Source organism: Schistocerca nitens, chromosome 2 (genome assembly GCF_023898315.1).
Source record: "Schistocerca nitens isolate TAMUIC-IGC-003100 chromosome 2, iqSchNite1.1, whole genome shotgun sequence".
Classification (NCBI taxonomy): domain Eukaryota; kingdom Metazoa; phylum Arthropoda; class Insecta; order Orthoptera; family Acrididae; genus Schistocerca; species Schistocerca nitens.
Genome location: NC_064615.1, coordinates 325,771,031 through 325,795,176, shown reverse-complemented (window position 1 = coordinate 325,795,176; position 24,146 = coordinate 325,771,031). Strand labels below are relative to the sequence as shown.

General features: G+C 43.0%; 1 protein-coding gene across 1 annotated transcript in view; it reads left to right on the top strand.

Moving 5' to 3' along the window:
• Positions 1 to 24,146, top strand: part of LOC126235011 (uncharacterized) — a 473,551-nt gene that overhangs the window by 306,744 nt on the left and 142,661 nt on the right. Inside the window, exon 24 of the mRNA XM_049943746.1 lies at positions 3,183 to 3,313. Coding sequence (XP_049799703.1) covers positions 3,183 to 3,313 — 131 coding nt within the window. The remainder of the gene's footprint in view (positions 1 to 3,182; positions 3,314 to 24,146) is intronic.

Below are 24,146 nucleotides of genomic sequence, written 5' to 3'. Positions count from 1 at the left end.
CTTTTATCATTGCTGATTCTTTCGCCTTCAAGGGTAGATCTCTACCACAAGGGCAAGAGGGTGACCTGAACCCCTGTCGCTCCTCAGATTTCTTTGATAGGCCGTGGCAGAACGAGGATGACTCCTTACATCAGAAGTCTTTGACCGCCATTGCTGCTTTTATTCACGTTTAAGCAGTGGTTGGAATCGAACCCAGGACATTTTCGATCAATACCCGAAGACCATTTCTCTACCACGGTGATGTGTATATTTTTTGTCCTATAAATGTTTATGTAAATACCTGATCAACTTTGCTATAGAAAACAAGGCCATCCACGCGCTACGTCCTTGAAACCGAAGGTCTTTTCTCACCCACCTGACTCGCCTTAAGCGACAAATGACCATTCTCAGCATGGGTTCCTGGCAAATGCGACTATGCTAACACGGCTCTGCCCCCTAATCTGCAGTAACGCTTCTCATAATTTCTTATTAAATATATGTATATACTGTGTGTTTCTATTAAGTTGTTTGTTAGCTATTTAATTGTTTATTCGTCAATGGATCGTTTTACGACGACTTTAGACCGATCAAATTATAACAGCAGTAAAACGTAATTAAAAATTAGCAAATACCGGTTTATAATTAGTTACAGGTGTATAAATTCCAATACATCCTAGTTTTAAACCATCTATTCCCTGTCAGTGCACAAATTCTATTTAGAGCGTCAATTACACACACATGCTGTTGATTTGCATCATGACTACAATGATACTCCTGCGTCTCCATTATATTCGTTATGCATTCCCCTTTGCTGTCTGAAATACTGAATCAGTGTAGCTTCATATTATTCAACATGTGTTGAAATCGGCAAGGCGAAATGAGGTCAGCATTTTCCATCACAGTTCTTCAGCTTAAAATTTTTCAGTTACATTCATAACAATCAGGTGGTATATTGTGGAATGAAAGAAACGTCATAAAAGTTTTAAAAAAATCCAATAAAATTTTGCTTATCCAGCCAACGCAGTGCTGCAAGTTATGCAGGGTGTGGCAGATATGTGGGTGAATTATGAAACAGAACCCTAGAAATTCTTCATTCTGCTTTCCATATATCTGAAGAATACATAAAGAGGATTGCTTGGTTACAGTTGAACGGCATAACTGAGTCCGGCATGACTAGAGGAAGAAGGAAAAAAGGGAAACACCGCCGTTCTGGCCACAGACTGCGCAGTTGGATTCGACCGATCGCCGTGTCATCTTCAGCCAGTGGCGTCATCGGGAAGCGGTATGAAAGGCCGTGAGTTAAGCACCCTGTTCTTTCCCCCTGTGTCGGGTTACGAGACCTGGAGCCGCTTCTACGCGGTGCACGAGGCTCAGTGCACACCGATCCAATCTTCCAGCCATGGACAAATTCTTGGAAGTACAGCGAATCGAACTCAGGTCCCTCGTTAAGTAGTCAGCTGCACTGATCAGTCACCTACGGAGGAGGATTGTATTAGCTTAGCCTTAACAGATTTAGGGAAACCTAGTTAAACCTATGTTTGGAGTGGTTGGCGGAGTTTTTAGCCGTACTCACCCTGAATGTGCCGCAATTATCTCAAACACCGCATTGTCGCACTCGGTAAATGAAGTCATTATTTGTTGTTGTTGTTGTTGTTGTTGTTGTGGTCTTCAGTCGTGAGACTGGTTTTAAGCAGCTCTCCATGCTACTCTATCCTGTGCAAGCTTCTTCATCTCCTAGTACTTACTGCAACCTACATCCTTCTGAATCTGCTTAGTGTATTCTTCTCTTGCTCTCCCTCTACGATTTTTACCCTCCACGCTGCCCTCCAATGCTAAATTTGTGATCCCTTGATGCTTCAGAACATGTCCTACCAACCGATACCTTCTTTTTGTCAAGTTGTGCCACAAACTCCTCCCCAATTCTATTCAGTATCTCCTCATTAGTTATGCGATCTACCCATCTAATCTTCAGCATTCTTCTGTTGCACCACCCTATTCTCTTCTTGTCCAAACTATTTATCGTCCACGTTTCAGTTCCATACATGGCTACACTCCATACAAATACTTTCAGAAACGACTTCCTGACACTTAAATCTATGCTCGATGTTAACAAATTTTTCTTCTTCAGAAACGCTTTCCTTACCATTGCCAGTCTACATTTTATATCCTCTCTACTTCGACCATCATCAGTTATCATGCTGCCCAAATAGCAAACCTCCTTTACTACCTTAGGTGTCTCAGTTCCTAATCTAATTCCCTCAGCATCACCCAACTTAATTCGACTACAATCCATTATCCTCGTTTTGCTTTTGTTGGTGTTCATCTTGTATCCTCCTTTCAAGACACTGTCCGTTCCGTTCAACTGCTCTTCCAAGTCCTTTGCTGTCTCTGACAGAATTACAATGTCATCGGCGAACCTCAAAGTTTGTATTTCTTCTCCATGGATTTTAATGCCTACTCCGAATTTTTCTTTTGTTTCCTTTACTGCTTGCTCAATACACAGATTGAATAACATCGGGGAGAGGCTACAACCCTGTCTCACTCCCTTCCCAACCACTGCTTCTCTTTCATGCCCCTGGACTCTTATAACTGCCATCTAGTTTCTGTACAAATTGTATATAGCCTTTCGCTCTCTGTATTTTACCCCTGCCACCTTAAGAATTTGAAAGTCATTATTTAGACTCTCTAATTTCAATATGCACAATGAGTAACATTTCATTATTTGCTATCCTTGTTGGTGTTGGAGTAAACCTTTTTTCTGTAAATAGCGCTCCTAGCTGCCTCGGTTCAAGAAATGGTTCAAATGGCTCTGAGGACTATGGGACTCAACTTCTGACGTCATTAGACCCCTAGAACTTGGAACTAGTTAAACCTAACTAACCTAAGGACATCACACACATCCATGCCCGAGGCAGGATTCGAACCTGCGACCGTAGTGGTCTCGCAGTTCCAGACTGAAGCGCCTAGAACCGCACGGCCACTTCGGCCGGTAGCTGCCTCGGTTTACTACCATTTATTATTGAGTATACATACACACAGCATGAGTCAAAACATCGCTTATGTATCGAAAAGTCTCTTTCAGGTGACGTCTCAGAGCTAGTCTTGCGATTTGTGGCGCGTCAGGGCTGCTGAGTTTGTACAGCCGCGGCTGTGCCCTGACCTGCGTTTTAGTTGAGTCCTGCAGACAGGTGCGGCTGTTGCAGGCCCCTGGCGCGCTCCACGGACGCCAGCATGGAGACGCTGCGCGCCGGTGACGCGCCGGCGGCTGCGGAGGACGCGGGACCGCCCGACGGTGCGCCCGCAGCGCCGCCGGCCGAGGGCGACGAGGACGCGGGTAACTAAGCAGCTAGACAGCCGCTCCCACCAGCAGTAGCACAGGCACTGCGCTTTGGTCAGTAGGAAACTGATAATAAGTAGGACGCGTTTGTGCTGCATCTGCGATGAACGACAAGAACCACACTACCAGCGTAGCTGCGGGAAGTGTGAACAGCATTCCCAGAAGTTCACTCTGAGCCACCCTTACAAATGGACCGCGCGGCTATCGAATTATTCAAATTTTTTGTCGTATGTGAAATTCTTCCAAGTTGAACGGAATGGACAGTGTCTTGAAAGGAGGATATAAGATGAACATTAAAATAAGCAAAACGAGGATAATGGAATGTAGTCGAATTAAGTCGGGTGAAGCTGAGGGAATTAGATTAGGAAATGAGACACTTAAAGTAGTAAAGGAGTTTTGCTATTTTGGAAGCAAAATAACTGATGATGGTCGAAGTAGAGAGGATATAAAATGTAGACTGGCAATGGCAAGGAAAGCGTTTTTGAAGAAGGGAAATTTGTTAACATCGAGTCTAGATTCAACTGTCAGGAAGTCGTTTCTGAAAGTATTTGTGTGCAGTGTAGCCATGTATGGAAGTGAAACATGGACCATAAATAGTTTGGACAAGAAGAGCATAGAAGCTTTCGAAATGTGGTGCTACAGAAGAATGCTGAAGATTAGATTCGTAGATCACATAACTAATGAGGAGGTACTGAATAGGATTGGGGAGAAGAGGAGTTTGTGGAACAATTTGACTAGAAGAAGGGACCGGTTGGTAGGACATATTCTGAGGCAACAAGGAATAACCAATTTAGTACTGGAGGGCAGCGTGGAGGGTAAAAATCGTAGAGGGAGACCAAGAAATGAATACAAAAAGCAGATTCGGAAGGATGTAGGCTGCAGTACGTACTGGGAGATGAACAAGCTTGCACAGGATAGAGTAGCATGGAGAGCTGCATCAAACCAGTCTCAGGATTCAAGACCACAACAACAACATGTGAAATTCAGAACTTAAGTAATAATCAGCCGTAGCGATTCAACGTAATTCTCAAAATTTCTCAAAAAAATTGTTTTTAAGATTTCTGAACGTCTATAATAACCTAAATTGAGGCGCATATTTCGGCAAGCTGCTTGGTTCTGCGATAGAATTTGGGAGCCTTGCATTGTGTTCCCGGGCTATTCGGTATTTTAAACAGAGATGAATGTTATACGAGCAGTTTCGTGAAACCTAAAGAACATAAAGATAGAAAAATCGCTAGCACACGAGACTGGTAACAGCAGGATCGGTGGTTCGAGTGTCACTTCGGCCACTACTGGCCATTAAAATTGCTACACCAAGAAGAAATTCACATGATAAACGGGTATTCATTGGACAAATATATTATACTACAACTGACATGTGATTACATTTTCAAGCAGTTTGGGTGCATAGATCCTGAGAAATCAGTACCCGTAACAACCACCTCTGGCCGTAATAACGGCCTTGATACGCCTGGGCATTGAGTCAAACGGAGCTTGGATGTCGTGTACAGGTACAGCTGCCCATGCAGCTTCAACGGGATACCACAGTTCATCAAGGGTAGTGACTGGCGCACGGTGACGAGCCAGTTGCTCGGCCACCATTGACCAGACGTTTTCAATTGGTGAGAGATCTGGAGAATGTACTGGCCAGGGCAGCAGTCGAACATTTTCTGTATCCACAAAGCCCCGTACAGCATGCAGTCGTGCATTATCCTGCTGAAAGGTAGGGTTTCGCAGGGATCGAATGAAGGGTACAGCCACGGGTCGTAACACATCTGAAATGTAACGACCACTGTTCAAAGTGCCGTCAATGCGAACAAGAGGTGACCGAGACGTGTAACCAATGGCACCCCATACCATCACGTCGGATGATACGCAACTATGGCGATGACGAATACACGCTTCCAATGTGCGTTCATCGCGATGTCGCCAAACACGGATGTGACCATCGTGATGCTCTAAACAGAACCTGGATTCATCCGAAAAAATGACGTTTTGCCATTCGTGCACCCAGGTTCGTCGTTGAGTACACCATCGCAGGCGCTCCTGTCTGTGATGCAGCGACAGTGGTAACCGCAGCCATGGTCTCCGAGCTGCTAGTCCATGCTGCTACAAACGTCGTCGAACTGTTTGTGCAGATGGTTGTAGTCTTGCAAACGTCCCCATCTGTTGACTCAGGGATCGAGACGTGGCTGCACGATCCGTTACAGTCATGCAGATAAGATGCCTGTCATCTCGACTGCTAGTGATACAAGGCCGTTGGGATCCAGCACGGCGTTCCGTATTACCCTCCTGAACCCACCGATTCCATATTGTGCTAACAGTCATTGGCTCTCGACCAACGCGAGCAGGAATGTCGCGATACGATAAACCTCAATCGCGATAGGCTACAGTCCGACCTTTATTTTAAGTCGGAAACGTGAGCCGGCCAGAGTGGCCGAGCGGTTCTAGGCGCTACAGTCTGGAACCGCGAGACCGCTACGGTCGCAGGTTCGAATCCTGCCTCGGGCATTTATGTGTGTGATGTCCTTAGGTTGGTTAGATTTAAGTAGTTCTAAGTTCTAGGGGACTTATTACCTCAGAAGTTAAGTCCCATAGTGCTCAGAGCCATTTTTTTGAACGGAAACGTGATGGTACGCATTTCTCCTCCGTACACGAGGCGTTACAACAACGTTTCACCAGGCAACGCCTGTCAACTGCTGTTTCTGTATGAGAAATCGGTTGGCAACTTTCGTCATGTCAGGACGTTGTAGGTGTCGCCACCGGCGCCAACCTTGTGTGAATGCTCTGAAAAGCTAAACAGTTGCATATCACAGCATCTTCGTCCAGTTCGTTAAATTTCGCGTCTGTAGCACGTCCTGTTCGTGGTGTAGCAATTTTAATGGTCAGTACAGTATTTCTCTATTTTTTTCGTTCCATTGCAACACCTACTGTAACGTCCCCTTTTAACAATTATACACGACTGTCCTTAAACCGACACACAATATTTTGTTAGCGCAACGCAATCTGACTTTCAATAATCCCTACAAAAGAATGGGCCCTGACTAACATTAAACTATACCTTTCACAAATCACTTACCTCACAAAAATCTTCGCTACTCAAGCTACTGCAATACAGCAAGCGCCACTACTGCCAGCTAAATAAAAGATTCAAACTATGGAAGGCACTTACTACTGATAGGGATAGTTAGCAAATGAAAGATATTAATAGAGAACAAACACTGTATTTACCTTAATAGTCATAATATATATAGCAGTTCATGACAAATTACAAAACTCCGCCATCTCTCTCCCCACATCCACCACTGCTGGCGGCTCACCTCCAACTGCGCAACGCTACGCGCTGTTCACAGCCAGCTGCCTAACACTACAATGGCGAGTATTACAACAATGCAAAGCAGCCACAGACTGCACACAGCACAGCCAGTGATTTTCATACAGAGGTGGCGTTACCAATAAAGAAAACCTAAACAGCCTACTTACATAGCCCCCATGCTCCCCACAAAAAATTTTACAAATTGTTTTGGGCACTGGGCAATACATATTTGTTAAAATTTTTCATAATCGTAATTACAATAACAAAAAAATCAAATGCACACACTTATTGATACAATGTTGGTCAAAAGCTAAAATTTTCTCACAGTCCATAAAGATAGTACTGATCATTCATCATAATAGTAATTACAGTTTTTTTTCACAAAGTCTCATTAGTAAAAAATTGCACACAGAAGTAGTGGATTTCCATGCAGTCTTGAAGAAGTAGTGTTGTCCTTCCAACGGAAAGACAGTGCTGACTCTCGACATGCAGACAGGTAATGGGCCACAACAGAGCAAACCCACAGCAGAGTCAATCGAAGTTTTGAAGAATATCGTTTGGTAGGTCATCACAGAGTAGACCCACTGTAGTCCTGGTAGAGATTACGGTAGTGGTATTGGTGGGCCACCAGAGGTGCAGACCCACTGCAGTCCTTGTGGAAATAATGGTACTGGTGAGTCAGCAAAGGTGTAGACCCACTGTAGTCCTTGTAGAAATAATGGTATTGGTGGGTCATCAAAGATGCAGACCCACTGTAGTCCATGTAGAGACGGCCAGCAGCCATCTGTTGCGACTGTGCAGGTGCACAATCACCATCGAAGAGTCTTGCGGAGAATATAGCAAGTCCATAAACCACCACTTGTCCACTCACGAAATTTTTGGAATTGTCCTTAGAACCAGCAATGCTGTTATCCAGTCCCTTGCTGAATCATTAATACACGTGCAAACACTATCAGTCCCTACTTCTCACATATTGTCCATATACTATGACCAACAGAAACGTGTGCAGTGAAATGTAACTTACAAGTTACTTAATTTGATGAACTGGTGTCAATTACAATTTTATAACATAAGAATACAATAACAATGGTACAAAATACATCATTGAAGAACATAACATTTGTAGTAAAACAGGCTTTACAAAAGAATCGAAATAAACATATACATCAGTGTTACAGGAATTATGACATGAGTACATACATAAAGATCAGAATAACTTTTGAAACATCACCTTCACATATGAGCAACAAAACAGAATAAATAATGTCTAAACATCTTTACAAAGTAAATAACATAGTATTAGAAAAATTCTACAACATAGCTCTCATCAGCTAAACACATAAAGACAGGAAAAACACAAATACACAAGGGTACACAAACACGTAGAGGGATGACACAAAAGGAAAGAACAGGGTTTGTTTTACTGCAGTATTTTGCATGGAGATCTCCCTTCGTTCATCATTATTCCCAAAAAGTCCTATCTATACCTGCTTTCTGTACTTTTTTCGTTTAACTTCTCAATGCATTTCTTCCAATTCATCGCAACTCATTCTCTTATATAGTCTACCCCCTCTTAAGCTAACTTAAATCTACTGAGCTCATATGCTAAACTAAGGGACGAGCCAATGCAGCAGCACAAAACAATTAACACAAACACCAATGATCAAAAATACAAATGGCGAAGCAAGCAGCATAAATTACAACTAATATAAGGCAATGAGCAGCAAACAAGAAAAATAAATCACTAGTAAAACTGGCTTAACAGCGTAATACAAAGTCAAATTCAGTAACACTATGCCTGGCAAACAGCAGCAGCAATGCAAAAACATATCCAAACATGACATAGCTCAAGCAGAAAAAATATTACACTAAAAATGGCCATGTCTAATACCTATGTCACATCTTAACACTACAGTGATGCATCATGATAACTTACTCTACCAAAAAAAAAAATTACCAAGTAGTTGAAAAGAAAATTATGTATGCAGTTACTGTTATTAATCCCTTCTTATTGTTCTTTCCTTTCCAAGTGCTCCTTTTTCGAAGAACGTGAATCATAAAATTATTATTTTATAGATCTGTTGACAGAAAGTTTTCACATTAGCAAATGCATTTAATTTTATTTTATAAAACCAATGCTGCAACATAGCTGGAAAACAGATATCAAATGAAATAAGCAACTATGTACAAAGCATAAAAATATCATTCAATAGTCATGTGGCATTTCGTAAGTTAGTAGAAATTCTCTCAATTCTCATAGAAATACGCTTGTCATAATCAGGTGTGCAGATGTAACTATCTTTCCAAGTAATGAGCGTGTCGTACTTGCGATGCTTTCTACAAAGGAATGTCAACAGCAAGGATAATAGCCTCCCTTTTTTTTTCTTTTTTTTTACCTAATGGCTTTTTCTCCAGGTGGCTGGCACACCTGGGCGCCACCTGAGTCACTTAGCTTCCTTACCGAAATATTTACGACAGCAGTTTGCGCTACAGTGACAGTCTCATATAAAAAAAATTTCAGAGGTCGAGAATTTGCGTTACGAATGTGTAGAAACAAAATCCTATAAATATAACAGCGTCCAAAAACTTTTTGCCGGCATTGTGATACATTCATGCATTTACAGCCATTTCATAACTCTTAAAGTACGATTCTTGGTTATCAACAACCTTTTTCACAAATCAGCGTCCCTAACCACTACTCATTATTTCTTACCTTATTCGTCGACATTTCTTCAATATTTCATCATCACAGATACGTAGCATAATCAAATAACTCATACAGCATCAGCTTATTGATCATAAACATACCGCAACAGCGTAATACACATCGTTATCATAACATCATAAAACCTCAGCCAAATCTCAAAATCGTCGTAGCTTCCTTCAATAATTTCAAAACCTAAAAAAATTCTCTGCTCATGTCAAAAGTGTTATCTACCTCAAATTTACTTTAAAAATCATGATCCCATAAGAAATACGACATTCAAAGCTCTCATAGTATCACAATGGTTCCGAAAAAATATGAACATTTCACAAAGTACAGACAAAATACAATTTCGAAGTGTGAAGTTATCCAACGGTGTAATTACGTAAACATCTGTCACTGCCGTAGTAAAAACGTTTGTCTCTCTCAGTTAAATGATCAGATAGCTGTGTAATTCTGTGTTAGAGAAATAAGGTACCGATGTGTAAAGTTGTATAAGCAAATACCATATTAGCTAGGGCTCCTTGTGCTTGCCAAACACATGGTACACAAAGTAAACCTGTACCCCCCTGAGTATTACTGTTACCCTCAGGTGTTACAGATTACAGCAATGGAATGAAATGTATCACGGAATACCTTTGTACCATTGTACTTCAAATATCTTTAAAAATAAATGTTTTAAGTACAAAATTAATCACTCAAATGCGTGTACTGTAGCGCTAAACTGTGCGTCTTGTTGTAAGATAATCTCTGTGGAAGTGTCGTAGTTATCGTCCTCCAAAAGCTAAGTTCTGCAGAAGTCAATGTACTTACCTCACGATACACAAAAATGAAATGCTTTGCGAATAGATATCTTAGTTATTACGCTTATTGCCGTGATGAAGAAAGTACTGTGCTGTAACGTATTGTTGTGCTACGGAAAAGGCTGTCTCATTGTAGCTATACCACAAAAGTTACTACTAAAACATGTTTTTCTTTCCAGTAGAATTCAGAAAAACTGTGCAGATATACAACAGATACACCGCAAAAGCAACATTGTAAATTGTCACTCATTAGTAGCGTCGTGGTAAAAATCGTGTAGCTGTCACATAAACTAACCTCTGTGTCATCTGGTATCTCTCAGAAAGCACTTTAAATTCAGAATGTATTTTCAAATAAACCAAAATGTTGCATTAAAATCTCATTAGCAGTACTGGTAAATGTTCTAAGTATGTGAGCCTTATAGTCGTTACGTAATCGTGCAACAAACAAGCAAGAATGCACACACACAATAACACTGTGTCGTCTGTTCACAATAACAATGCATTCGTAATTTCTGTTTAAATAAGTTCTCTTGGTTCTTGACTGGATATTTAACTTCAAACATTGTTGCATGTTAACAGTTTCTTAAGTCTTACAAAGCATACTAGTAATGTAAAGTGAAAAGTTTTATACCAAAGACTAAGTTAAAAAGCAGATTATCTCTCAATAAATGGTTTTACATGTGAAATGTGGTGCAAGCCTTTACTCTTCCTACTATGCAAAGCTCGAGCTTCAACGGAATTATCATGTCGTATACGTCGGTAAAGAATACTGGAATTTTTCTCAAGGTTAGCATCTATGTTATTTTTCTCTGAGCCAGCTGGCGCACGCGGCTCCCTGCTGTGCAAGTCATTGTCTGTCTCTTTGTTGGCGCGCGCCGTTATTGGGATTGGGAGACCTAACTTCTACAAATTCACTCTGACGAGAAGGCCCTGCCCTGTTTAAATCCCGCCAGTTCTGATGCAATTCAGGTCTGTCGTTACGAATATATCGTCTGTCGTCATGTCGGTAGGTTCCATAGTTTCTTCCTTGTCCGCCACGTGGTGGAGAATTTCTCCCTGAATCGTAATTGTGCGCCGAACTGTTGCGTCTGAAGTTATTCTGTCTCCCTTGATAATAATTGTTTTGGTTCCCATATTGTCTGTTTCTATGGTAATCTCTATCATGTTCATTACTATGGAAGTGCGATCTTTCTCTGTACCTATTATTCTGCCAACGGTTGTCATATGGGTGGTGCCTTTTTTGGTCACGATTTGTGTTGTGAGAATAGCCTTGTCGCGTCCAGTTATTATTTCTTTCATCGTGGAATTGCGACGGATATGACCTGTAATTGTTGTGTTCCTGTTTCCGCGTTCCGCGATTGTCAGTGTCAGTTTCTAATTCTTGTAAGAGTCCCTGAAACGCTTCAATGTCGTCTTTGCAACGTCCTGCCAAAATAATGTGTCGTAAATGTTCAGGCAATTTGATTAAGCAAATGCGGATGAGTTGTGAGGGGCTGTATGGGTTTGACAGGTACTGATTCTTGTGCAACATGTCTTCAAAATATTTCATAAGACTGGAAAATTCAGATTGTTCGAAACGTTTCATCATTATGATGCTATGTTTTACTCGGTCTTGTGTGGCTTGAGACCAATATGCTGAGAGGAAGGCATGGTAAAACTCTCCTTCACTGTGGCAATCGTGAATGACCGATCGCATTCTTACAGCTGGTTCATTCTCTAAGTAGCCACACATAAATTCTAATCTGTGCTCTAATGACCAGTTGGGAGGAAAACAATGAGAGAATTGATGAAGCCACGCTTGTGGATGAATGTCGTTGGCAGAATTCTTAAACGTTTTGAATTTACGTGTAGTAATGAACAGCTTATAGTCAAAATCATCGTGTCGGCGAGTAGCATATCGGTCATTGTTACGTCGTGTCGGCGGTTCCATCTCAAAATCCAATGCGCCTTGCCAATTTCTTTCATAATTTCCGAAATGTCCTGTGTTATTATTTTGTGGTTGTTCCGTATTTCTATGTCCCTCTTCCCATACTGGAGCGCGAGTGTCCTCTGAAATATGTAATTCTTGTATTACCTGCGTCAACTTATCTTGTACTTCCTGGATTTCTCTTTTGTACTGTGTATTGATTTGATTTTGATTTTGTTTGAATTTTCTAATTTGTTCATACTCTTAGGCTACAGGTCTTGTGTCATTCAGATCATCATCTACCTTTGTAGGTAAGTTAGTGACCTGATCCGAAAGTTCGGCTACTTTCTCCGATAGTGAACACATTTCCTCAGTGTGTTTTTCTGAACCAAGTTTCAGAGTGTCCATTTGTGTTGAAATCGAATCTACTGTGTCCTTCAAGTTTTCCTGAGTTTTTGCAAGTTGCGTAACCGAATCGGTAGATGCAACTGAGTCAATTTTAGCCCACAAGGTCTCATGATTTTCATGAACAATGGTTTGCAGTTCTTTTATGGCTGCTTCGTGATCCTGTAATGCATTTTCATGCCGCGAAAAAATAGGTTGAAAATGCTCACAAATTTGTGTTTTTACGTCATTACAGACTTTTTGACATTTCGATTCAATGTTATGTAACTCAGTAGTTAAATCTTCACGTGTTTGTTCAAGTGTGGTGTCTAACTTTTGAAGATTTTGTTCCATTGTGTCTAACTTTTGAAGATTTTGTTCCATTGTGTCTAACTGTTGCTGTGTTTGTCTCTGGTGTTGTTCCATTGTGTCTAACTTTTGAAGATTTTGTTCCATTGTGTCTAACTTTTGAAGATTTTGTTCCATTGTGTCTAACTTTTGAAGATTTTGTCCCATTTGTTGCATTAATTGCAATAATAATGTATTAGTGTCTGGAATCTGTTTCTCTATGCTTTTTTGCAGTGCATTTTCACCGGCAACATTCACATTTTGACAAGCAGAAAATGTGTCTTGACTCATTTGAGAAAACGGTGAGGACCCAAAACCTGAGTCTACAATATTTGCAAAATTGTGTCCTGTCATTCCCGATTCTTGAGGCGAGCTGTTGCCGACCAATCGATCGATAATGCTTCCCTCTTCACTAATTGTTTCACTGTCCACACCATTGTTTGCCACCCGCTCCATTTCCCTATGCACAGTTACCAAATTACTACTTTGAATATTAGTAATTCATTACACGGTGGCGCTAACACACTACTTTCGTCTTCGCTGTCATTTCTCAATTTACTTTGGAGCCTAGTGTTACGTTTTTCACACGCCATTATTGTCACAATATTTCACACGACAACACAGAAAAACACAATTTGAAGAGCAAAAATAGGGGAACACATTAACATAGCACTGAAAATAATATCTAGTTAATTGCAAGCGCAGCTGCGAAATACTTGGTGCAAATCTACATGCGTGCCACACCTGTTTTACTGTACAACAATGAAAGACTGCAACTACAAAGGAGATTCTCTCTACAATTACGTGCTAGCAATAAACAAAATCTACACTAATTACACAAACTACAAGAAAAAATCAGAAGATTCCAGTGTGGTATCCTGGCAGGGTCGCCATATGAAACTTCCCCTTTTAACAATTATACACGACTGTCCTTAAACTGACACACAATATTTTGTTAGCGCAACGCAATCTGACTTTCAATAATCCCTACAAAAGAATGGGCCCTGACTAACATTAAACTATACCTTTCACAAATCACTTACATCACAAAAATCTTCGCTACTCAAGCTACTGCAATACAGCAAGCGCCACTACTGCCAGCTAAATAAAAGATTCAAACTATGGAAGGCACTAACTACTGATAGGGGTAGTTAGCAAATGAAAGATATTAATAGAGAACAAACACTGCATTTACCTTAACAGTCAATATATATGGCAGTTCATGACAAATTACAAAACTCCGGCATCTCTCTCCCCACATCCACCACTGCTGGCGGCTCACCCCCAACTGCGCAACGCTACGCGCTGTTCACAGCCAGCTGCCTAACACTACAATGGCGAGTATTACAACAATGCAAAGCAGCCACAGACTGCACACAGCACAACCAGTGATTTTCATACAGAGGTGGCATTACCAATAAAAAAACCTAAACAGCCTACTTACACTATGTCAAATAAAAAGTTCATCATCTCTATCCTATTTAACACTTATCTAACAGCCATTATCACGAAACTCCACCTCTTCTTGTTTCTAATTACACATTGTTGACTGTTGTGGACTGACAAGACAGCCAGTCCACAGTGACGGGTAACGGAAAGGCACGCGCCTAAACTCACGCAGGCTGGCGTGAGGTCTGAAACAGGATACGTAATGAATGCTATAAAGAAAAGTACGTAGCTTCTGGAATACTTAACGTTAATCCACAATTGGTGAACATTGGTCTTGTTACTGTACATGCTTCATTAGATACATAGCAAAGGATAAATGGCGCCTTGCTAGGTCGTAGCAATTGACTTAGCTGAAGGCTATGCTATCGTCTCGGCAAATGATAGCGTAATTCTCAGTGAATCTTTCCTAGCAACGTCGGCTGTACAACTGGGGCATGTGCTAGTAAGTCTCTCTAGACCTGCTGTGTGGTGGCGCTCGGTCTGCGATCACTGACAGTGGCGACACGCGGGTCCGACGTATACTAATGGACAGCGGCCGATTTAAAAGCTACCACCTAGCAAGTGTGGTGTCTGGCGGTGACACCACATTCCTCCCCCGCAAATCGGCGAACGGTTGTATTATAAGGCTTCCGCCCGCTGTGGGGAGGACCCCATGTCGACGTATGCGATGAGGTGGGGAGCCTAACAACAGGGAGGCTGTGCCACCCGCACCTGGCCATTCGGTCCGAGGGGAGCTAGGAAACGCCTGAAAACCTAGTCCAGGGTGCACATCAACATGCGGTGTATGCGCCCGTAAAGAGACAGGAGGGGCCGAAGGGTCGACCTCCATTGCGTCGGGGTACCCGATGCGCGAAGACGCCATGTGGTCCGGAGCAGGCAAGAGTTCCATGGCGGAGGACAGCAGGTCACGGGAAGCGATCGGCGGCGCGTGACCCAGGGAGGCGCTTGGCAGCTGCAGCGAAGCGTCCACAGCGGGCGGCGCCGGCGGGGGAACCGACGGCGGCGGCGGCGCGTCGCCATGGGGCAAAATGGAAGGCATCGCCGGTAACACCTGGGGATGAGGTGAGCCAGTAGATGGGTCCCCAGGGCGCTGACCGGACGGCACCGTCGCTGAAAGCAGACAGGGAGCGGCAGAACCCGTGCGACGACAGAGGCGCAGCTGATTGAGATGCCGACGCACCTCACCAGTGGCCCCCAAAACCAGATACATAGTGCGGCCGAGGCAGCGAAGAATGCGCCCTGCGAGCCAACGCTGTGAACCGCGATAGTTGCGATAATAGACAACGTCGCCTGGAGCAAAAGCAAGTGTCTGCCGCTGCACAGGAACCTGATGCGGCAGATGCAGCAAAGACATCAAGGTTCGATGAGGACGACCGTGCAACAACTCATCCGGCGAGCGACCATCTCGGGGCTGAGAGCGATACGAGGACAAGAAGAGCAATAATGCGTCCTCCCGAGAATGCGACTCTTTCAACTTCAACATCTGTGACTGAAAAGTCCGGACCAATCGTTCAGCGGCACCGTTTGACTGAGGCGAAAACGGCGCGGATGTCAGATGTTGAATACCATTGGCCTTGCAGAATGACTGAAATTCTGCAGACATGAATTGTGGGCCATTGTCGGAAACAATAGTCTGTGGAAGACCATCAATGCAAAAGATAGCCGATAACGCCTGGATGGTGGCAGATGACGTCGTGGAAGACATCCAGACAACAAAAGGAAAATTACTGAATGTATCGACCACTACCAACCATCGAGCATTCCAAAAGGGACCAGCAAAATCTATGTGTAAGCGTTGCCAAGGGGAAGTGGCTTTCGGCCATGCAAAGAATTTCCGCGGTGGGGCGGATTGTTGTTCGGCACACGCCATGCAAGAAGAGCACATATTCGTAATCGCAGCATCGATTCCGAACCAAGTACAGAGCTGACGAACAAGTTGTTTCGTTCGCACTATACCCCAATGTCCTTGGTGAAGAAGCCGTAAAACAGAGGACTGTAACGAACGTGGGACCACGACTCTGGACTGATCATTATCAGAACGCAACAACAAAACACCACGTCGAACAAAAAGTCTCTCCTTGTGAGCAAAAAATCGGCGAACCAACGGATCCGCGATCTGTGACTTTGACAAGTGCCATTGCGTAGCAACAAAACGCAAAACGGTAGCAAGGACAGGGTCAGCAGCTGTGGCTGTAGCTACACGACGAAAATCAATCGGAAACGATTCGACCACGTCATCGGTTTCCGCAGCAATGAACATGCAAGCAAGTTCAGAAGAATCGAATGCTCTATCCTCAGCAACAGGCAAACGGGACAACGCATCGGCGTTTCCGTGCTTAGCAGTGGACCGATACAAGATATCGTAGCGGTACTGCGAGAGGAAAATAGACCAGCGAATAAATTTCTGCGCTGTACGTGGAGGTACAGGCTTGTTCGGATGAAAAAGCGATGTCAAAGGTTTGTGGTCTGTGATGATGGTAAAGTGACGACCATACAAGAAATCATGAAACTTTGTAACACCAAACACGAGAGCCAAAGCTTCTTTCTCGATCTGTGAATAATTTCTTTGCGCTGACGAGAGCAATTTGGACGCAAAGGCAATAGGGCGATCATGCGAACCATCTTTGTGCGCAAGCACAGCACCGATCCCGAAATCCGATGTATCTACCATCAACAAAAGGGGTTTCTGGGGATCGAATGGTGTAAGGCAAGTATGAGAAAGCAACGCCGATTTCAACTGGCGAAAGGCGCGTTCGCATTCTGTCGTCCAGACGAACGGAACACCTTTACGGCGTAAGCGATGAAGCGGAGCTGAAATGGAAGAAGCGCGCGGCACAAATTTATTGTAATAGTTAATTTTTCCCAACACACTCTGTAGCTGCTTCAAATTCTGCGGCGAAGGCAAGTCCTGTATGGCACGGAGGTGCTCTGGACTCGGATGTATGCCTTGGGCATTGATTACATGTCCCAAATATGGTAACTCACGAGCAAAAAACACACATTTGTCCTTCCGCAAGCGAAGACCATTTTGTCGCAAGACCTGAAATAATGTCCGGAGGTTTGCTAAATGTTCGTCTTCTGTCTTTCCCGAGATCACAATATCGTCCAGATAGTTTGCTGCAGTAGGGACCGAGGCACAAACAGTTTGCAGATATTGCTGAAACAATGCAGGGGCGGATGCGCACCCGAATGGCAGTCTTTTGAAGCGATACAACCCAAGATGCGTGTTAACCACCAATACGCGCTGGGATTCGTCGTCCACCAGTAGTTGCAAGTACGCATCTGCTAGGTCCAACTTAGAAAAAGATTTACTCCGGCACAGGTTGTCAAAAAGATCTTCCAGGCGGGGTAATGGATAAGTTGCAATCACTAGTTGTGGATTCACCGTTGCCTTGAAGTCCACACAAAGTCTCAATTTTCCGGAAGGTTTTGGCAATATTACTAAGGGTGATGCCCAGAGAGAAGCCTGCACACGTTCAATCACACCTTGTGATTCTAAATCGTGTAATGTTCTTGCGACCTCATCACGCAATGCGTGGGGAACATTGCGCGCTCTGAAAAATTTCGGTTGCGCGTTTCCTTTCAGTTCCAAATGTGCTTTATAGTTCTTAGCGCAACCAAGGCCCGGTGCAAAAATGTCTGCAAATTCTTCACATAGACGAGAAACACTGGCTGAAGGCACAGTCTGGTTCACTGATAGGACCTGATTTACGATAGACAAGTTAAACAACTGAAATAAATCTAAACCAAACAAGTTCACTGCAGAAGAAGAACGAAGAACGTAAAATGACACAAGTTTTGTTTGTCCCTTGTATGTTGCAAGAAGGCTGCACTGTCCTAACACAGGGAGATGCTGTCCTGAATAACCAGTGAGCTTAACATTTGCGGCACGCAACGGAGGTGTGCCCAGTTGTTTGTACGTGTCTTTATTGATTATTGAAACTGCAGCTCCGGTATCGAGCTGGAATGGTATCACGTGGCCAAGAATGTCCAAGTCTACAAAAAGTTTGTTGTCCTGCTGACGACAAGAGCGACTGTCTCGTGCAATTTGAACAGACACTGGTACAGAATCACTTGCTAATTGACGTGATTTCCGGCGACGTCGACGCACACGTTTTGTGGGACGCACACAGTCACTTTTAGAGAGAGTGGCACTGGGCGGAGTGGAATTAACTACATGAATTTCCATGGGCGAAGGTTCACGAGCCTGGGTATTCTTGGGTCGATTCCGGCGCGAAGCAAAGGGCCTGGAATGGTTGTGAATGTCCGAGCGGAGTTTTTTCTGGCAAACACTCTGAACATGTCCTTTTTTATTACAGAAAAAGCAAATAGCTTGGCGTGACGGGCAATTCTCACGCGAATGTCTAGTAGCACACCGCGGGCATGACTTTAGTACTGCAGTTGCATGCTGGCGCGGGACACGGGGCTGCGCGGACGTGCGCGAGGCCTGTTTACAGTTCCGTGCAGCTCGCCCGGCGGGCCGGTTAATGTGACACACAGCTGGCGAAGTTTCAAATGATTCCTGAGCAAAGTCAAGTGTGTCTTGCCTATCCAATATGTCTATCACTTGTTGAAGGGAGGGATTGACTAGTTTCAAAATTTCCTCCCGTATACGAACATCAGAAACGTTCTGTGCAATTGCATGTTGTGGGTGCGGTAGCGGTGGAGCGGCGACGGCCGCATCGTTTTGCATTGCACGTTGACCCTGGACGAGCTGTCCAAGGGCATCCAATAAGGCCTGCGTCTGCTGAGTCTGCAAGCGATAAAATTCGGACAGTACATCTGGAGAATGTGGCGAAGCCATGACACAAGTAAACTAAGCAAGGATAAAGAACAAGACCCTGTTTTTTACTCGTCGCCAAAAATGTTGTGGACTGGCAAGACAGCCAGTCCACAGTGACGGGTAACCGAAAGGCACGCGCCTAAACTCACGCAGGCTGGCGTGAGGTCTGAAACAGGATACGTAATGAATGCTATAAAGAAAAGTACGTAGCTTCTGGAATACTTAACTTTAATCCACAATTGGTGAACATTGGTCTTGTTACTGTACATGCTTCATTAGATACCTAGCAAAGGATAAATGGCGCCTTGCTAGGTCGTAGCAATTGACTTAGCTGAAGGCTATGCTAACTATCGTCTCGGCAAATGATAGCGTAATTCTCAGTGAACCTTTCCTAGCAACGTCGGCTGTACAACTGGGGCGAGTGCTAGTAAGTCTCTCTAGACCTGCCGTGTGGCGGCGCTCGGTCTGCGATCACTGACAGTGGCGACAGGCGGGTCCGACGTATACTAATGGACCGCGGCCGATTTAAAAGCTACCACCTAGCAAGTGTGGTGTCTGGCGGTGACACCACGGTTGACTAAAATCTTCTTCTATTGTAAATATAAATTCTTAGTTACCTGTTGTTCATAAAACTGTTAATGAAGATTGCTTGGATAAAGAAAACATTACATCGTCATGATTACGCCTAGCGGCCGCAGTAACACCGCACTCTCCAGTACTTCTACAAACAGACTGCTGTCAAACGCTCCACGTCTGCATGCGCCACGGAATGATGTTCCCATTTAGAAAAATAATAGATACAGGACGAACAGTACATTTCACGTCAGCTGCTCGAGACGCTTCGCTTGTAGCACTCGTAACACTACCTTCTCCGGTGAGGTCGATATTTTCCACACCTGCGTCTTTTGGTTCGTCATCTGCTGTTTCAGTCGCAGATGATAATGCTGACTCTTTGTTTGAACATAAGCAGACTGGTTATTATATTTTCAGTTTCCTCGTCCCATGCATTCTCTCTCCTCCCGGTGGTCATCGCACACTTTTCTTTGCTTGATACACAGCCTCTCCAGTCTTGTAATGTCCCAATAGTAAACCCTCATCTCACGAAAGTGAATGGAAACGGGCCGCGCGGTCTAGCAAGTCAGCCGCTTTGGTTCTTAATGGCGAGACCCCTGATTTGATTCCCGTGACTAACTCAAATTTTGTATGGTGGAAAGATCTGGAAGGAGGCCCATTCAATGTTGTGGGGCCACCTAAAAAACTGAATATAAATGCGGCGAAGTTGACACGCAAGTTACATCGAGACACTTGCACCCGGCTATATGACACACAATTATTTATTTATTAACAACGAAAGCACCAGCAGCTGCTTTTTCGGATTAGTGAGCGAGATGATTGACTTGAGTCTGCAAGACTCTAGCCAAGTTTTATAGGATTTAGGTATATATAGTTAGGCGGAGTAGAAATGGAGTAAAGAGTGGAAGACTGGTGCTCCTTAATTAATTCCAGAAGTTCTGCTTACCTAGCCTCTTCGTATTTTTAATTTTATTCTGTCCATTTCTGCACGATAGTCAGAAGCATTTCTGTTATAGTCACAGAGGAGAAGTGAACACAAATCGAAACTTTGCGTTCTCAGCAATAAAACGTTGCCTAGCACTGTTGTTTGGCAATACTCATCGCACACTCACTTTGTAACACTTATTCACATAAGTGCATGAAATCACGGTTCGTGTAACTACGTTACGTGACTGGCCGCTTTTTTCCGATGCTTAATTTGTTTACAAAAAGTCAAATGCTCTTTTTGCATGCATGTTCTCTCATCCGCACATAATGGCTCTTTTATTCTGGCACCTTCATCAAAGCCCATAGATGGAGCAGAATTTTTTCGATTGTATTTGATTGTATTTGCTAGCCTGGAAATCCAGTTGTGTGTCAGTAAAATCAGTAGCGTTTACAAGTTGTCACAGCTACATGTGAAGATGCTTTACATGGCTACTTTTCGCAGACGCACTGCGAGTTAACACCACACACTGCTTCGAACTGTCACTTACTGTACGTTGTCACCTCACTAAGTTAGTTATGGCTAAAGCCAGCTAACCAGTTCGCCTTGCCGAGTAATAACTGAGCACCGTTAATAGCGTCCACAATCCCTCCTTGAATTTTCTTCGCTAGTTTAGAGCACGGTTGTATAAAGTAATATTACCAAAATACTTGCCAGGCCTGCAATGCCGGGCCGGAAAGTCAAATCCCGTCACAATTAGTTTAGTTTTGGACAATTTTTTCAATGAAACGAGACTTATGTTGAAAACAACACCCATACGACAATGTTTATTTTAGCGATTATTGTAATAAGCACTCGATACATTGGATAGTTTTTGAAGAAATTATGAATATTTGCGGCGGTTTGGTTTAGCTACACATTTATTGATTGTGAAGTTAGTTTTCCGGTACGATGATGTTCAACATCTCTTACAACTGTTAAATTATGAAGTAAGCAAATGCATTTAATAACATCGTCAGCCACATCTCCCGAATCTTTTATTTTCTTGGCTAATATTCTTCGTTTACAATACATTATACCAAGGATACATTTAAAAATTCTTCGTGCTGCTGATAACTTAATGTTGAAGTATTTTTTGTTAGCTTCTTACTGGTGATCCTTCCCTTAAGTATTCACAAAATGGATAAAAGTGATTATCACTTTTGTCCTTCACAGCCTAGAATAACGTAATACATGCTTAGTTATCAATTTGGCATAGCACTAGCATCTGGACTTTAGATTCTTTCACGTGCAGTTCACAATTAAATGCCTGGCAGATGATCTTTCTCTACCATTCCACTCTCGAACGGTGCACTTAAATATTTCTATGCAAGTTCCGATATCTCTTATTTTATTGTGGCGATCATTCCTCCCTATGTAAGTGAGTGCCAACAAAATATTTTAGCAGTCAGGGGAGAAAGTTGCTGACTGGAGTTTCACGAGAAGATCCTGCCGCTACGAAAAACGCCTTTGTTTTAATGATTGCCACCCCAGTTCACGTATCCTGTTCGTGGCGCTCTCTTCCCTATTTCTCGATCATATAAAACGAGCAGACCTCTTTGAACTTTTTCGATGTCCTCCTTCAGTCCCATATGATGCGGATCCCATACCGAACAACGTACTCCAGAAGATGGCTGACAAAAGTGGTGTAATCAGTCTCTTTAGTAGACCTGTTGCACTGTTCCGCCAATAAATCGCAGTCTTTGCTTTACTTTTCCCACAACATTATCTGCGTGACTGTTTCAATTTACGTTTTTCGTAACTGTAGTCCCTAAGTATTTACTTGAATTTACGGCCTTTCGATTGTGTGATTTATCGTTTAACCGAAATTTTAGCGAGTTTCTTTTTGTGTTCAAGTGGATGACTTCACACTTTTATTTGTTTAGAGTCAATTGCTACTTTTCACGCCATAAATATATGTTATGTAAATGATTTGGCAGCTAGTTTTGATCATCTGACGACTCTGAAAGACCGTAATGACAGCATGATCGGCTAACAATCTAAGAGGGCTACTCAGATTTGTCCCGGTGGAGGTTCGAGTCCTCCCTCGGGCATGGGTGTGTGTGTTTGTCCTTAGGATAATTTCGGTTAAGTAGTGTGTAAGCTTAGGGACTGATGATCTCAGCAGTTAAGTCCCATAATATTTCACACACATTTGAACATTTTTCTACTCAGATTGTCTCCTATGTTGTTCATGTGGATCAGGAACAGCAAAGGGCCTATATCGCTTCCTTGTGAAACGCCAGAAAAATGGTTCAAATGGCTCTGAGCACTATGGGACTCAACTGCTGAGGTCATTAGTCCCCTAGAACTTAGAACTAGTTAAACCTAACTAACCTAAGGACATCACAAACATCCATGCCCGAGGCAGGATTCGAACCTGCGACCGTAGCGGTCTTGCGGTTCCAGACTGCAGCGCCTTTAACCGCACGGCCACTTCGGCCGGCTCGAAACGCCAGATTTTACTTATGCTTTCTCGATGACTTTCCGTCAATTCTTGAGAGGAAACCACGAATCGAGTAGTACAACTACATACGCTGGCAGTTTGATTAGAAGTCGCTTGTGAGGAACTTTGTCAAAAGCCCGGAAATCTAAAAATATCGATTCAATTTGACATCCCCAGTCGATAGCACTCATTATTTAATGATAATAAAGAATTAGTTCAAGACAACTGTGTTTTCTGAATCCATGCTGAATATTAGGCAATAAATAGTTTTTTCTTTCGAGGTAATTTATAATGTACAAACACAGTATATGTTCAAAAATCCTACTGCAAATCGACTTTAGTGATATGGGTCTGTAATCAGCAGATTATGTCTACTTCCTGTCTTGGGCATGACTTGTGCAACTTTCCAATCATTATGTAGGGATCTTTCGAAGAGTGAGCGGTTGTATGTGTTTGCTAAGTATGGAGCTACTGTATCAGCATACTCTGAAAGGAACCTGAGTGGTTTAACTAATAAAACATTATCTTAGTACTTTTTAAACACAGGCGCAGAGCCAGAATGCGCAGGTCAAATAACGCTAATGCGTTTACCGTCTACCATTCCTAAGCAGTAGGGAAAATCATACATGTTGTTGTTCCTAACAATGATTTTCTGAAGTCATCGACGTTTACAATTCTCATTTCTGTTAGTTTTCCAATCTTCCCGTTCAACTATAGTTACATCTCTTAAGATTTTCGTAAACGGCTCGAAATACCTGGAAAAAATCGGAATTCAGTAAAATACATGCAATTATTTTCCAATTTATCGTTATTTATAGTTACACGGTATATTTAAAGGCGTAACGTTTGTTAATCGCGCATCGTTAAATTTATCAGCACGAAATAAAAAGCTCCATCATGAACGGCTCATAACAACTAAAACCACACTTCACTTTAATCGTTGCTCTGTTCGACGCTCTTCTCGTTCATCACACGTTCACCATGAACGTACACTTAGACATGAGCGATCTAGATGCGCTAGCTGCCGTGGGAGTCATAATTGGGACTCCTTATTCCCTGACATTTCTGGTGGTATTCAAACGCCCTTTATGCCTCCAGAGTTCAAAATGGTTCAAATGGTTCTGAGCACTATGGGACTTAACATCTGTGGTCAT